The sequence below is a fragment of the Lutzomyia longipalpis genome, chromosome 2 (assembly GCF_024334085.1).
Source record: "Lutzomyia longipalpis isolate SR_M1_2022 chromosome 2, ASM2433408v1".
In the NCBI taxonomy this organism is placed as follows: Eukaryota; Metazoa; Arthropoda; class Insecta; order Diptera; family Psychodidae; genus Lutzomyia; species Lutzomyia longipalpis.
The window spans coordinates 1,480,855-1,495,418 of NC_074708.1; the positions used below are offsets into that span (position 1 = coordinate 1,480,855).

The 14,564-nt window shown below is 36.5% G+C and overlaps 2 protein-coding genes across 5 annotated transcripts in view; one reads left to right on the plus strand and one right to left on the minus strand.

Moving 5' to 3' along the window:
* LOC129788488 (uncharacterized) overlaps nucleotides 1-11,834 on the minus strand; it is a 47,978-nt gene extending 36,144 nt beyond the window's left edge. Inside the window, exons 1-2 of one of the 4 annotated variants that reach the window (XM_055824611.1) lie at nucleotides 11,575-11,834; nucleotides 10,554-10,817 (exon numbers count right to left, since the gene is read on the minus strand). The gene's annotated coding sequence lies outside the window, so the exon portion shown is untranslated. Of the gene's footprint in view, nucleotides 1-10,553; nucleotides 10,821-11,574 lie in introns of all 4 variants that reach the window. The other 3 variants (XM_055824612.1, XM_055824613.1, XM_055824614.1) reach the window with 3 other exon arrangements.
* On the plus strand, nucleotides 3,255-7,115 carry LOC129788490 (cytosol aminopeptidase-like). The gene is made up of 3 exons (XM_055824615.1): nucleotides 3,255-4,124; nucleotides 4,186-4,797; nucleotides 6,805-7,115. The coding sequence occupies exons 1-3, from the start codon at nucleotides 3,342-3,344 to the stop codon at nucleotides 6,985-6,987; spliced, it is 1,578 nt and encodes a 525-aa protein (XP_055680590.1). The 5' UTR covers nucleotides 3,255-3,341; the 3' UTR covers nucleotides 6,988-7,115.
* Nucleotides 11,835-14,564: the final 2,730 nt, after the last annotated feature.

Sequence of the window (14,564 nt, forward strand, 5' to 3'; positions counted from 1 at the left end):
TTGTCCCCATTCGGAGCATTGAGCAGAAATTCCATTAAAGTGTGAATTGTTTTATGATTTATTAATATTTGCCATGAAAATTGGGGAATGTCAATAAACTGCCGTAGAAATCTATCAATCAACAATTTGGGAACCCTTTTGAAAATAAACGACAGCACCATTAATCTTTCCTTATATACAATTTAACTCTCCTTTTCTCATGTTGACATTTTGCTAAAATTATCTTTCTGCGACTTCTGGGAAGAATATTTATGTGTGTCTGTCATTTGCCTTTACGTACTTGTGGTTTGACTTTTAATTGTTCTAAAAGGATTGTGCTAAACCTTCTTTTATGAATGTCAAAAGAATTTATGCTGGAATATGTTTCTTGTAGATATTTTTCTTTTTTATGCTCCAATAAATTTATTAAAATTTCTCTTATGACATTATTTCGTTTTGTTAAATTAAAATACTTAACATTATCCTCTTTGTTATGTCTTCTTAACACAATTTATCATGAAAATTAAAATATGAATTACCTCAAAGAAAAATGGCGAACAGACAACTTTCATATTATTTAAAAATTTAATAAGAAAAATTGCAAATTTTAACCCAATTTCATCACCAAGGATATTTTATACATCTTCTATACATGTTTGACACGATAAAAAATATCCTGCTTTGTAATTTTTCCTTCACTAATATTTCTCTGCATAATAATTAAAATAATAAAGTGTTACGACACATTTTAGTATTGAAGAAAAAAAAACAAATAGAGAGTGGTGATGATGGTAGGAAAATTTTGTGGAGAAAAAATTAAAAGAGAAACCATAAACTAGTGTTTGGTCTTGAGAATGAATTTGAAACTCAAAAGATAAATATAATTTATTTTCCTTTATGCACTCGTTTCATTTTCCTTTTGACGTCCTTTAGAACATTCTATGATAACTTTATAATGAAAAACTAGAAGCGTTTGCTTGCAAAGTAGAGTGGGTACTCGTAGTACAGCCGTAGGCTGTGCAGTTACAGAAAAAAGACATTACACTGTTGAGTATTTAAAAGAGATGTTGTGATTCTTAGATTTTTTGCAGCATTTGCTTTGAATTTTGCGAAAATTCTTGCAACAAATATTTGAAAGATTCTTTAAAAAAAATATAATGAATATTTTCTAAATTAGTTTCCATGAAAGATTTCCTCTAAAAAGGAAAAGAATATATTTTTGTGCTATATATAATACGCATCATTCTCTTACTATTTTTACATCTTTCACAGTGAGTTTCCCTAATTATAAATATTAAAACCAAAGCTTTTCTTTGAGCTTTTTGCCTTAGAGTGGATTTCACCTCAACACATGGGTAACATAGAGAAAGGCAAATAATAAAATCCGCTCTCACAGATAATCGCTGCCTCGGCATGAATGTGAGCTTCTACCGCGAAAATGGCTTTTCACTTGAGTTTTTCTTTTTTTTTCTCTCCCTCTCTCCTTTTATTGTTGAGATTTGCTGAACTCAAAGAACTGAATAATGGGGCGGCGTAAGAGGGGGACTGTATGTGGTGTGTGAAGGGTGTATTTGATGGTGTATAGAAGAAGAAGCTAAATGGAAACAAGAGAAGACAAGGAGTCCTCGTTGGGTACGCTTTATTCTCTCGCCGTGTTGGCTGCGGGAAAAGCGCCACAATTACATCCGAAAAATATATTGTAAACCGCTACGTATTTCCACACAGCATATATGTATGTATGAATAAATATTTGTACGGTAAAGTAACACATTTTATTTATTATTCGACGCGTTTCTCACACTCAGTGGGTGGATGAGTGGCTGTGAGACTACAAAGAGACCGAATATTGTGGCTTCTCCACTTTTTTTTTTCATTCTTCCTTTTCTTCTTCTCACCATGTCTTTTCCTTCCTTATACATTATCCCAAAATAGAGAGAAAGAGAGTCAGTTCTTGTTATTTTCTCAACATCAATTCCATTTAAAATTCGCGAATATTTTTTTTTCTCTCCGGCACCCTATTATTTTTCATATACATATATTTTTTACACCAATCCCAAAATTTCACGCAACTGTGAATCACCCTCTGAGTTAGAGGGGTTTATATTTGCACACAGGAAGATAAATAATTTAATAAAATGGTCCCATTTGGAGTCGAATAAACGAGCGTGAAAGTTTAATTGATTCAACCCACATCCTGATCTTTCTCTTCATGATGATCAATGGGATGACGGAGGACTTTGTGAGGGGTGGAACCATTGAATATGTTACAGAAAAAAAAGCTCATCGGAAATGACATAGATGGCCAGTGAAGGAAAAGAGATTAAAGGATATTTAACAATTTTCTCACCCACGCAAAAGTTTCAAATGTAAAAGAAGAAAAAAATCACATAAAACTTATTTGATGTTTTTCTATCTTTCATGTGCTATTTTATCGGATTTCTTGCAATATTTTCTTTCTTTCTTTTATTGAATATAATGATGGCTTTTCTATACATAAATTCTGACATCCAAAATAGATCCAAATTTTACATAAAATTGTACCTTTAATTAATCTTTCAAATGAATTATTTGAAAAGAAATCGGCGGGAAAGTCCATGAGAATTTTCAAAGTTTCCCATTATGTGATTTTTACATTACAAGAGAAAAGATGAACAGTTGAATATTTTCCATGTAAAAAAAATTATCCACGAACGAAAAAAACCCCTAGAAAATTCTCTAAAGAAAATTTTAATATATAAGACGGTGGAACTGCACTATTGTACAATATATATAAAGTATTTGTTCGTGGTAAAAACTCTCATAGAGAGACGCAAAAACTTTTCCAGGTTCACTACATGAAAAGTTCCTTTTCCACCCATTATGTGCTGAATAATGACAATGAAAGTTTAATAAATTGTAGAACTTGTGAAAGTTCTTCTAAAGATTATGAAAATATAAATTCTAAAGAGAAAAGGAAGAAAAAATCTCCCTGTTGTTTCTTCTTTTTTTTTTTTTTTGAGAGGAATTTAATGGGGACGCCTGGTGGAAGCTTCTATGTTGAATCAAGAACGGAAAATGAATTTTTCTAACTCTTTGCCCTGTTGTGAGTTTTATTTTCTAGGAATTGCTGGTTTCCTTTTAATATTAGAACAGAAGTGAATAATTAACCGGAAGGAGAAATGAAAAAAAAAGGAAATTCTCCATCCTGTCCTGTGCTATGTATTTTATTATTAAAAAGCTGCGTCTGAAATTATATATTTTTTAATTTCTTAATAAAATTTTAAATAAAGAAATATTTTTTTATAATCTAAAGAAATCAAAGGAGACGCAACATAGTGCAATCCAGAAAATTGTTTAGTCTTGTTACAAAAAAAAGCTCAAGTATGATTCTAAATCGTTTTTGGGCTTTATCACGCCCTTTATGTCGTCTTTTTGGCACATTTGTTAGTCAGGCGGATGCCCCCTTGGCTCATGGAGGCTGTAAAGGTCTCGTTGTGGGAGTATATGAGACCTCAGAGAAAGCTGCAACTTTCACAGAATGTGGAGAGCAAACAGATGCAATGCTCAAAGGAAGATTGAGGGCTGAGCTGGATCGTTGTTGCATGACCGGAAAGAGTGGTGAGGTGAGAATCCTCAATGGGCTACCCGGAGACTTCCATTCAGTGGCCATTGTAGGTCTCGGATCACGAGAGAGGAGCTTCTGTGAGAAAGAAATGATGGATGTGGGATTGGAGAATGTTCGTGTTGCTGCAGCTCTAGGTTCCCTTCGACTGCGTGATGATTACATTTCGGAAATCTCCCTGGATCCCATGGGGCATCCGGAGCAAGCTGCTGAAGGGGCTACCCTTGCCCTTTGGGAATATCAGGATAATCGCATGGTTGAATGTCGTCGTCCAGCTGTAGCACTGGAATGCTATCAATGTCCGGATGAGGATTCCTGGACACGTGGGCTGTTCAAGGCAGAAGCACAGAATTTGGCACGAAAGCTCGCAGAAGCTCCGGCAAATCAAATGAGCCCCTCTGTGTTTGCTGAAGTTGCTTCCGATAGTCTCTGTCCGTGTGGCGTAACAGTGGATATCCGAGGAACAGACTGGATCATTGCACAGGGTCTTACAGCCTTTATGGCTGTTGCTAGAAGCTCCTGCGAACCACCAGCATTTTTGGAGGTAACGACTTTTAACGATTTTTTCATGAATAAATTTTCAATGAAAAACTTCTCCTCCGTAGATAAATTACACAGGTACTGATTCTTCAGAACGTCCAATCCTCCTCATTGGTAGCGGTGTGACATTCAACAGTGGAGGATTGTGCCTAAAGCCCGCAGAAGAGATGGAGCTGGAACGGGCAACAATGAGTGGAGCTGCTGTTGTTGTAGCAGCTGTTAGGGCAGCAGCCGCTCTTTCACTTCCAATTAATATTCGTGCAGTTGTCCCACTGTGTGAAAATATGCCCTCAGGGATGTCCTTCAAGGTGGGCGATGTCTTCAGGTGCTCAAATGGGAAATCCATTGCAGTTCATGATACTGGGAATCCCGATATTCTCATCATGGCAGATACTTTTTCGTATGCAACGCAAAAGTATAAGCCACGTCTCGTCTTGGATGTTGCCACATTAACCACAAGGTTTAACCCTTTGGGCAGTACAGCATCGTGTGTCTTTGCCACTTCGGATCCCATGTGGAAGGAACTCCAGAAGGCAGCTGCCCTTACGGGGGATCGTGTCTGGAGGTTTCCCTTTTGGAAATACTATACACACCAAATTGCAAACTTTACAAACTTTGACCTGAGCAATAGGGGCGATGGACAAGGATATACATGCCGTCAGGCGGCCTTCCTCAGGGTAAGTTATCGCACATGTACATAGCAAATTTATTTATATCCTTGAATTGCAAATTCTTTACAAAAAATCAACAAACCGTGCACAAAATTACCCCAAAAAAGCCCCAAGGTCTTGCAAACATTGAATTGCGGATACTCAATCACGAAATCCAAATTGCTCCTTCTGATACTTTTCCAATATGACATCCCCACATACATATGTACATATGTGGGGTCAAGGGCATAGTGTGGGAAATAGTCGCGTGTTTGTCGAATTTATTGTGCCTTTGAACTATTAAAATATGTCTCATTTTGAAATATTCATAAACATGTAATGCTCTAAATTTATCCTTTTTGCATTTTTAAGATCTTTCTGCATTTTTTAGATTTAGTACTTTTAATGATTTTTTTTTCAATGCAAATAATGTTCTTAAAAACATTATCCATTTCATAATTCTTTTGGTACTTATTAAATTAGTTGGTATACCACAATCGTGGCATACCAAGTATTGTAATCGTCGGAAAAACCGACCACCTCAGATCGGGCTCAAACTTGGTATGAGCACGTTTTAGACATCCCACATTACGAAAATGGTGGTGGAAAATTTTTGATCCGGCCGGCCGGCCGGCCGGTCGCCCAAACTTTGCCTTATAGCTCGAGAACGGTAACAGATAGAGACTTCAGGTTTGAAGTTTTCTATAAAAATGTGGGTGTAAAATTTCATTTTTTCGCATTTTCAAAATCCAAGATGGCCGCCGTCCGCCATTTTGAAATACTGTCAACCACTTCCCTTACAGCTAGAGGTCTGAAATTTTAGTATGTTGTAGAGCTCAGTGAGACGTTTTCATCGACTATTCATACTTGAAAATCGGTCAAGCGGTTTAGCAAATATGGCGGCCTAAAGCAAAAAGTGTTTTTTCAATATAACTCGAGAACGGCTTGACCGATTTTGATCATCTTAGTATCAAATGAAAGGTTTCAAGAAGCCCTACAACTACGTAGAACATTCCAAGTTCCAAAAACATCCGCAAGAGGCGCTAAAATCAAAAACAAAAATTGCCTAACTTTAAGGGGCAATATCTCCGAATCCCCATTAGGCAAATCTTTTAAATTTTGATATGTTGTAGCCTGACTAATAATCTTGTACCAGTCCGAAAATGAAGAAATTCTATGTCGCCGTTTAGAAGATATCGCAGTTTGAAAAATTCTTGAATTTGAAAAGTTCTAAGAGCTATATCTCCTGAACTGCTTGTTCGATTTTGCTCAACTTGGTATCAAATTAAAGGTTTTACAATTATCTACAACTTTCTAGAACATCAGAAACCTCTAGAACTATTCCTTCAGGATAAAAAATGCCAAAAACTGTTTTGGTGAAACAAAAATCCGCCATTTTGTGTTCTGGAGGTGACCTTGAAAATTATTAAAATTTATGTCAATTTATAGCCTGTTTTAATACCTTTCCAAAACTAGTCAAGAAATTTCTGTAGGTCTTATAGAACCAGAGATATGACCATTTTTATGCATCAAATTACTGATTTTCACACAAAAAATCAGTTTTGCCTACTAATACAACTCAGAAATTAAATTACAACGCATAGACTGACCCATCCGCGTTGTGGTATACCAACTCTTATAACTGGACGCGTTATGATTGACTTTTTTTTAATAATATTAAAGAAAAAGAATAAATAAAATTCTCGAACATAAATCATTGGGATGGACGATTTTGGCAAAATACCACGTAAACGATGTAATAACTTTAAAAGTTTTCCACCACTGAAAGAAAATGTCTGTAAAACTTGTTGAAATATAAATAAATACTTGTTGAATTTGAAATTTTAATACACTTCAATAATATATTATTTTGCAGTGTATTAGTTTTACTTATAATTCCACTGTGGTAAGGTGAAAAATGGAGAAAATTGAGATTTATTAGTTTAGTTGTGTGTGAGAGAGAGAAAGTTTTATTATAGAATTATCTTGATTGAATTTTCTCATCTCACAAAATTTTCCTTCTTCTTCTTGCAGGAATTCGTGGGTGATACAATGTGGATTCACATGGATATTGGTGAGGCTGGTCTGGTGGCAAAGAACAATTTTGTCCCATACTATCGCGAAGGTAAAATGACTGGACGCCCAACACGTGCCCTCATACAATTCCTCTACCAAGTTGCGTGCCCAGAACAAATCACGGATTTAAGGGAAGTTTAACTCAACCCAACCCAACCCATGCTCAGGTTGATTCTGTCGTACTTTCAGGACATTTGAGACACGTCTCGCCAATAATCCTGTAAATTATTCAATATTCTTATGGGAAATAGAAGAACTTGCTTTCTCTCCCTCTCTTTCTTCTTTCCCCAACAAACATCCCCTCATATATATTTTCTTCTTCTTTCAACGAAGAAAAAATATCACTTGAATTACTTATGGGGAACACGTGTGAGAGTATGTGGTTGTGGTGGTGAAAGGTAAAGGACACACTGAGTGGGATGGAAAAATGATGGGATATTGAAGGGAGAGATGATGAGACATATTTTATCCTCTTGTTTGAGGTGAAATACTCCTCATAGAAATGCTCATGTGAGGGTATGGGGGGGGGACTATGTTAGAAGGAGCGGAAAATTGGAGAACATTGTGGGAAAATTTGAAATATTTCTCCATCGTGGGGGATGATCCTTTTATTGAAGGAAATTTGTGTTGCTTTATGTGAAAACAATCTCAACTATTCCACCCGAATTTTCACTCTCCCACAAGTTTTGTCCTCAACCTCCTCATATAACTATACTACCTTCCTCCCCTATAAACAACCTGCATTGCATCCCTTTTGAAATGAAAAAGAAAAATTTTTTAAAAAAATCCACAGAGGGTTTTCCTAACGAAGCAATATGAAGAAACAATATAATTTTCCAACATCACACTGTGAAAATTGCCTTTTAGCCCTGCAGAGTTGTTGTTTGGGTGGAAAATAAGAAAATGGAGTTCAATGTGAAAGACGTGATTGTTTTCCTCAACAACAATATCTTCGTATCTTCATCTTTCACATACGAGAGAGAGCGAGAGAATTTTCTCTTGAGCTTTTTTTTTGTCTTTTTGCACAAGAGATTTAGCACTCAATTCTTCATTGTATCCTTATTGATACCTCCTCAAGGATTCTGTATCATGTTTCTCATATTGATCTTTGGCATATTCCTCTTCATATACATGTATGTAGGTAACAACGATGTCGAGTGAGTTTCTTTTTACCAATTGATGAGTTGTTGAACATAAACAGAAGAAAAAGAATCTCTCCGAATTCTTCAAAAAAATGATGAAGACGATTTATTTTCGAATGAATTAAATTGTTCTCTTTGAGTTAAATCAATAAATTATTTTAGAAATGTTATTCAAGTCAAAAGAATAAAATTTAGCAGAAGAAGATTGAATTAAAGTCATGAGAAGTGAAATGAACTGAAATGGCTGAAATAATGATTGAAGAATGAGGTTGAAATACGAGTGCAAACTTTATTTTCAATTCACGATGATATGCATAAAATTTAATTAAGTTCTCAATATGATAAATGAAGATCACCTATTTATTTGCAAGTCGTGGCAATTTTTAAGAGTTGGAGGTGTTAATTGCACAAATTCAACTGATCATCGAAGACGTGCTTCACATTAAAGAAATTATTGAGAATTTTTCTAGCTAGTAAAACTGAAAGAAGACCATCCTATGCTAATAAAAACATGAGAAAAATCAGTCTTTATTTTATTTTTTGCACTTTTAATTTACATAAAAATCATTGAACCAATTTAATTAATAAATTTTCTGTTAATCTTAGGTAGGTCCACCCACACTTAAAATTAACAAATTAAACGTTTTTCTGCATAAGCTTTTATTTCTCAAAATTAAATTTCCAACCTTTCCGTTTTATATATTTATTGAGCACTCTTAATTTTCCGGAAAAATAGCTTTTTATGGCTTGAAATGTGTTAAGAATAATAGATCTATTATTTATTAGTAGAATATTATGTGTATTACAAACACATTTTTAAAAACAAATTTTATCAATTTTTTTTCCTCTAAAACTTTTTAATAGTGCAAAGAAGATTTATCGTGTCATTTTAACTTTAATCATTAATTTATTCGCTTTGTAAACACCTAAAAAAGCAAACAGTTTGTTTGATAAAAATCAAGCAGAGTGAATTGGGAATTTTCTCTCTATGTAATATTTAATCTGATTTCATTCAGGGACAAAGATAAAGGTGATGTTGGAAAAAAAAGAACTCCGAAATAAAATAAAAAATAAGGAAGTGAGGATGAGAGTCTTCCATTTCCGCATGAAAAATGTCGTAATTCATCACGTCAGAGATCATGGAAGGAAAAGGATGGGGTGTCTCTGAGAATTTCCCACGTAGATGTGACATCGCATGCAATTTTAGATCGTCAACTGTGATAATGGGGTGTGGGTGGGATGACTAAGCGCATAGTTTGTGCACAAAAGAAGCACGCGACGGTTTTTCCAAATATTTGAATTTTGCTGCAATTTCTCTATGGAACTTTTACTTGTGCAAATATCCCTCACTTCAACGGAAATTCACCGAGAGAGTCCTCCTTTAGCTTGTGCACACATCGCCCCCGCATAACTACCATCTATCCCATGTTGTACCCCACCTAACGAGGACACACTCTTCCCGGTGAAAGGATAATAATTTCTTATAAGTTTTCTTTCGCAGCTTTTACTTCCTCCTCTTCCCTGTTTCTTCATGGCGCACACCAAAAGAGCTCTTTCAGAATCCCAATTAGTGCGAATGGGGAGATAAGTTAATGGTGTCGGATTAGATCGTCCTATTTTACGGCAACGCAGTAGGAATATCTTACGGATATAAGAGCTAAAAGCAAAATTTTCTACGGACATATATGTATGGGTAGTGTCATACCAAAGTGGTAAGTTTTAATATTTTATTGAGTTTGTTTTCTTATCCATTTTTTATCAAGCAAGTTCTTTCCTATCTTTTAAAGTATTCTATCATGAGGATAAGAAACCCCACAAGACGCTCAAGATGAATTCTTAAGTGATTAATGGGTAAAATATAAGACGAGTAATAAGTTTAAATTCTTAATTTCATTAGATCCACTATTTTTCTAAAAGATATTCTCGTTTGATTTTAGTTAATTTCTTCTTCAAAAAAAATTCAAAAGTTTTAGGAAGATTACAAATTTTGATTTAAGGAAAAAATGAATTATACTAAAACTAAAAAAATATATTGTAACGATTTTTTACACTAAATCGTATAATTCGGCTCGGTTTCATACCGAGCCACCCACTACACATCAAGTGAAGGGGAGCAGTTTGTGCACAACCATCGTTGCACCCGGTGGGGATTCTTGTAACGATTTACTATGTCTTTTTCTCATTTTTTTTAACATATAAATACTTCGGTCAAATAGCAAAATTAGTGAAAGTATAAATAATCAAATCACGAATCTTAATTGGGGGCTCGGGTTGACTTGTTAAAAGTAATTTATAAAAGGATTTTTCTTTTTATGCCTAATATGTATGATTTTTCATAGAATCCGCCTCATTTCGGCATAACGTCCTCTCCGCGGAATGACGCATTTTCTTCCTTTTGCGCCGGGGAGAGTGTTTGCATCCCCATTCATGCTCCCACACACAGAGGTGGAGGATGAGGAAGGAAGATGAGTGGAAAAAAAAGGACGATTCTTTTGGGAATGTGGGTAGATGAAAGGAAGGAAAGGCAAAAAAATAAATAAAGAGAAAAATATATTATGTACATACCAGCAAATGCAGTCGCGGCTTTATATCCGAGGCTTCCTATTTTCACACCATCCACTGGGGCTACAGATGCTGGGGCTTCTCGAAAGACGACGTCACAGCACGATAGGAATCCAATACGGGCACTTTACTTAATTTTCACTGACATGGGCGTCGGAATGATAACTCGCTGGAATTTATTCTCACAGCTCCTCGCGCGCTCTCTCTCTCTGTGTTTTCACACACGCACAGCACTTCTTTACCCCGCAATCACCTCACACGGCCCTGCTGCTTTTTTTTTTTACCAACATTTGGGAGGAAAAACAAACACTTTTCGTTACTTTTCTTGCGCTCCAAAGGCGGGCCCCGATTTCTTTTTCTCTTCTTTCTTTTTCTTATCAACCATGCACGCCACTTTTCTCCAACGCAGCTCTCCGCTCTCCCGTAGGGTACTCTTTGACCCCGTACTCTTCTCACAGGCTCCGTGTGGGCTTTTCTTTCTCAACTAATACTACCTACATATGTATGTATGTTCTTTTACATATATGTATGTATGTAGAGAAAGAAAAGTCCTTTTCTAGATTCCTGAGGATATTGGGTGGGGGGAAGTGGGAGTAGTCGCGAACATGGGGGTGGTGAAAGCTCGTAAAGAAGGAGTAGCAGAAGAAGGGGTACATATATAGAGAAAGCTCCTCCATGTCACTGCATCGAGGGATTTTTTTTTTCGGTATGTGTGTGTCACCACAAGAAGAACTTGTAAAGAAAGATGAAGCAGAGGATTTTGTGGGATTTTCCATGCCCACCAGAGAGAGGGAAATTCCACCATAAAAAAAATTCAGGGCGAGTCACAATGTCCTCGAACAAGGACAAGGAGAGCTTTTCCACACACACAGAAGATTCTACGCAAATATGTAGTCTCAAGAAATGATGAATGATTTTTTTTCTAATTTGATGCAAAAAAGATGCTAGAGCGGAGCGCAATGGGGCACGCTGTGGGTTGAGCAGAGGAAAAGAAAAAGAAAGGAGCCATTTGGGGCGATTTTACCTCCGGAAAGCTAAAATGGCAACACCGCCGCGACGCGTCAAAGGCGAGAGACTCAATCCAACTGGCTGTGGCCCTGGAGAAAAAGGCCCGTGTTGAGCATTTTCCCCCCAAACTTCGTGAGGTGCGTCGCAAACTGGCGACAGTTGACGCAAACTTGACGATGGGGGCGCCGAGTTGGGGCGACGTCTGTCATTTCCTGGCCTCGTTATCCACTCGGAAGTAACGTGAGAGACGCACGCGCACCAGCATCCATGAGCTTCCCGCATACACATCCACACAATTTCAATCCCCCCTGAATGCGAGAGAAGTGAGCTCCACAAATTTGCAATTTATTGATTGATTTGCGCGCCTCTCCCTCCTACTTTTTTGCTCATCGCGCGCGCACACATACACGTGCCCTCTTTTTTTTATTTATTCCTCACCGACTCTTCCCCTCCCCCCTTCCTTGGGAGGTAGTGGATCACCCCCTTCGCAGTACCCTCCATCCAATGCAATGCATCAGCCCACCTCCATGCAAACTTTGCTGATTTCAAGTCTCTCAGCAATGCATCTCTGCCTATGTAAGATTTTTTTCTTTATTGATCAACCCCCCATTCGTTTTCCAAGTGTATTAAAGGGGGTGGTAATATGTACTTATATCCATTCCAGAGTGCTGCATCATCTTTGCACATTTCAGCCGCTCTATGTGGCCAATCTCATGCTACTATACTAACTAAGGGGAGTAGCGAAGCTAAAAAGGAGGCTTTCGTAGCGAGATGGATGTACTCCAGGGGCCACGTAATTATTCATGAGGAAAGAAATCACGATGAGAAAGGGGAATGAGAAGGAAGCTCTTGATAGCAATTACCCAAAAACACCTCTGGGACTACCCTCCTCATGATATGCGACCACTCTGCTGCTGGACGACTGATGACGCCACGGTATGACGCAGACGGGATAAGTGATGTGGTGGGAACATTTTATCAAAAGGAAATCAAAAAGAAAGTTTAGCTATGTACATATATGAAATTTCAATGAGAAACTCAAAAAAGGAAGAGCTTTCCATATAATGTGCCTTCATAAAGCTTCTTACATTCAGATGCAGGAAATTGAGAGTATGCTGACGAATGCTTTTGATAGATTATAATCGAAGGGTTTTCCATGGAATTCAATTTCTAGTTTATTTACCTACATATTATGTACCTTCTACATATCTTTAAAAAGCTTTCTGAAATACACGAGTAACAAATTTTGCCACACAAAGAGCTTTTGTAAGGAGAATTTCAATTCTAGATTATAGAAATGAAGCCAAAAAATTAAATAATTTCCTCTTTTCTCTTGATTTAAATAATTTTGATTTTGTTAGAATAAAATGAATATGGAGACGCCTGGTACCACCCGGCGTCTCCACTTTATATCTAATTTTATAAATATTTTTTTGTGAATTTGAAGAATTTTTTTTTAAGTAATAAATCAATAAAAAGGCTAATTCCGACATTATTTTTTCTAAAGGATCTCTCGGATATATTTCCACAAGATCTTTGTTGAAAATAAAAAATAAAATATATATAAATGCATAGATATATACATTATATATACATATTAAAATGAAAAGATAAATATATATAAACTGCAAAGATAAAAATTAAATATAGCATGGATGGAACAGTATAAAGCGAAAGAACGGTAAGTAAAACTTACGGGCTGTGATTCTTTCTTTGTCAGTGAAATGTGAAATTGACTGAAAATTGAGGATGGGCAAATTTTGAGGAAGGCTTTCTCGCGCACCGAATCACAGCCAACGCGCAGATATTTTGTGAAAAGCCTTAATCGTGGGCGTTGGCTGTGATTCGGTACGCGAGAAAGCCTTCCTCAAAATTTGCCCATCCTCAATTTTCAGTCAATTTCACATTTCACTGACAAAGAAAGAATCACAGCCCGTAAGTTTTACTTACCGTTCTTTCGCTTTATACTGTTCCATCCATGCTATATTTAATTTTTATCTTTGCAGTTTATATATATTTATCTTTTCATTTTAATATGTATATATAATGTATATATCTATGCATTTATATATATTTTACTTTACTTTTATATGTGTATATATAAAACGCCCCGCTACGCGGGGCGTTGGACTTATGCAACTCAAGATATGACATGTTAACTTTAAAACGCGATATCTCCGGAACGGCTACATAGATTTTTTTCATTTTTGGCATGATGAAAGATATTATAGCCAACTATAACATACCAAAATTTGAAGCAATTCTATAAAGCGGTGCTCGAGATATTCATCGAAAACTCATCGAAAATTTTGTTTTCGATTTTAGCGCCACTTGCGGTCTTTTTTTGAACTTGCGATGTTCCGAGCAGTTATAGGGCTCGTTAATATCTTTCATTTGAGCCTGAGTTGATCAAAATCGGTCAAGCCGTTCTCGAGTTATGGCCGATTTTCGATGAAAAATTGTGGCGGCCATATTGGCTAAACGGCTTGGCCGATTTTCAAAAATGAGGTATCGTTGGAAAGCTCTTGATGGCCCCTACAACATATAAAAATTTCAGATTTTTAGCTATTACAGGGGCTGAGATATATCGAAAACAAAATTTTGAGGTTATTCAAAATGGCGGACGCAGGGGTGTGGGGGTGGATTTGACTTCATAATCGGATGTCTTCCAGTCGATATATGAACTTTGCCGTTGACCGCAAGTCTCTATCTACTACCGTTCTCTTGTAATTTAGCGAAAGGTTCCGGCCGGACGGCCGGACGGACGGACGGACGGACGGACGGACGGAAAGATTTTTGGCGCATACGTTTTTTGGAATGTGGGGACCCTAATTCGTGCTTATCCCAAGTTTGAGCCCGATCTGACGACTTTGCATTTTAGAGTGTACACAGAAGCTGTGCTTCTTTGAAGAAAGAATCACAGCTAAAAATGTTTAAGGAAAAGAATTTTAAAATATTCAATAAAATATTGATTAAAGAATAATAAATAAATTCTTTTTTTTTTCT

Bases quoted from the DNA above. Each gene is read 5' to 3' on its own strand.
- LOC129788490 (XM_055824615.1), top strand. From the start codon at position 3,342: ATGATTCTAAATCGTTTTTGGGCTTTATCACGCCCTTTATGTCGTCTT. The intron at 4,125-4,185 runs GTAACGACTTTT...TCTCCTCCGTAG, and splicing joins AACCACCAGCATTTTTGGAG to ATAAATTACACAGGTACTGA. The intron at 4,798-6,804 runs GTAAGTTATCGC...TTCTTCTTGCAG, and splicing joins GTCAGGCGGCCTTCCTCAGG to GAATTCGTGGGTGATACAAT.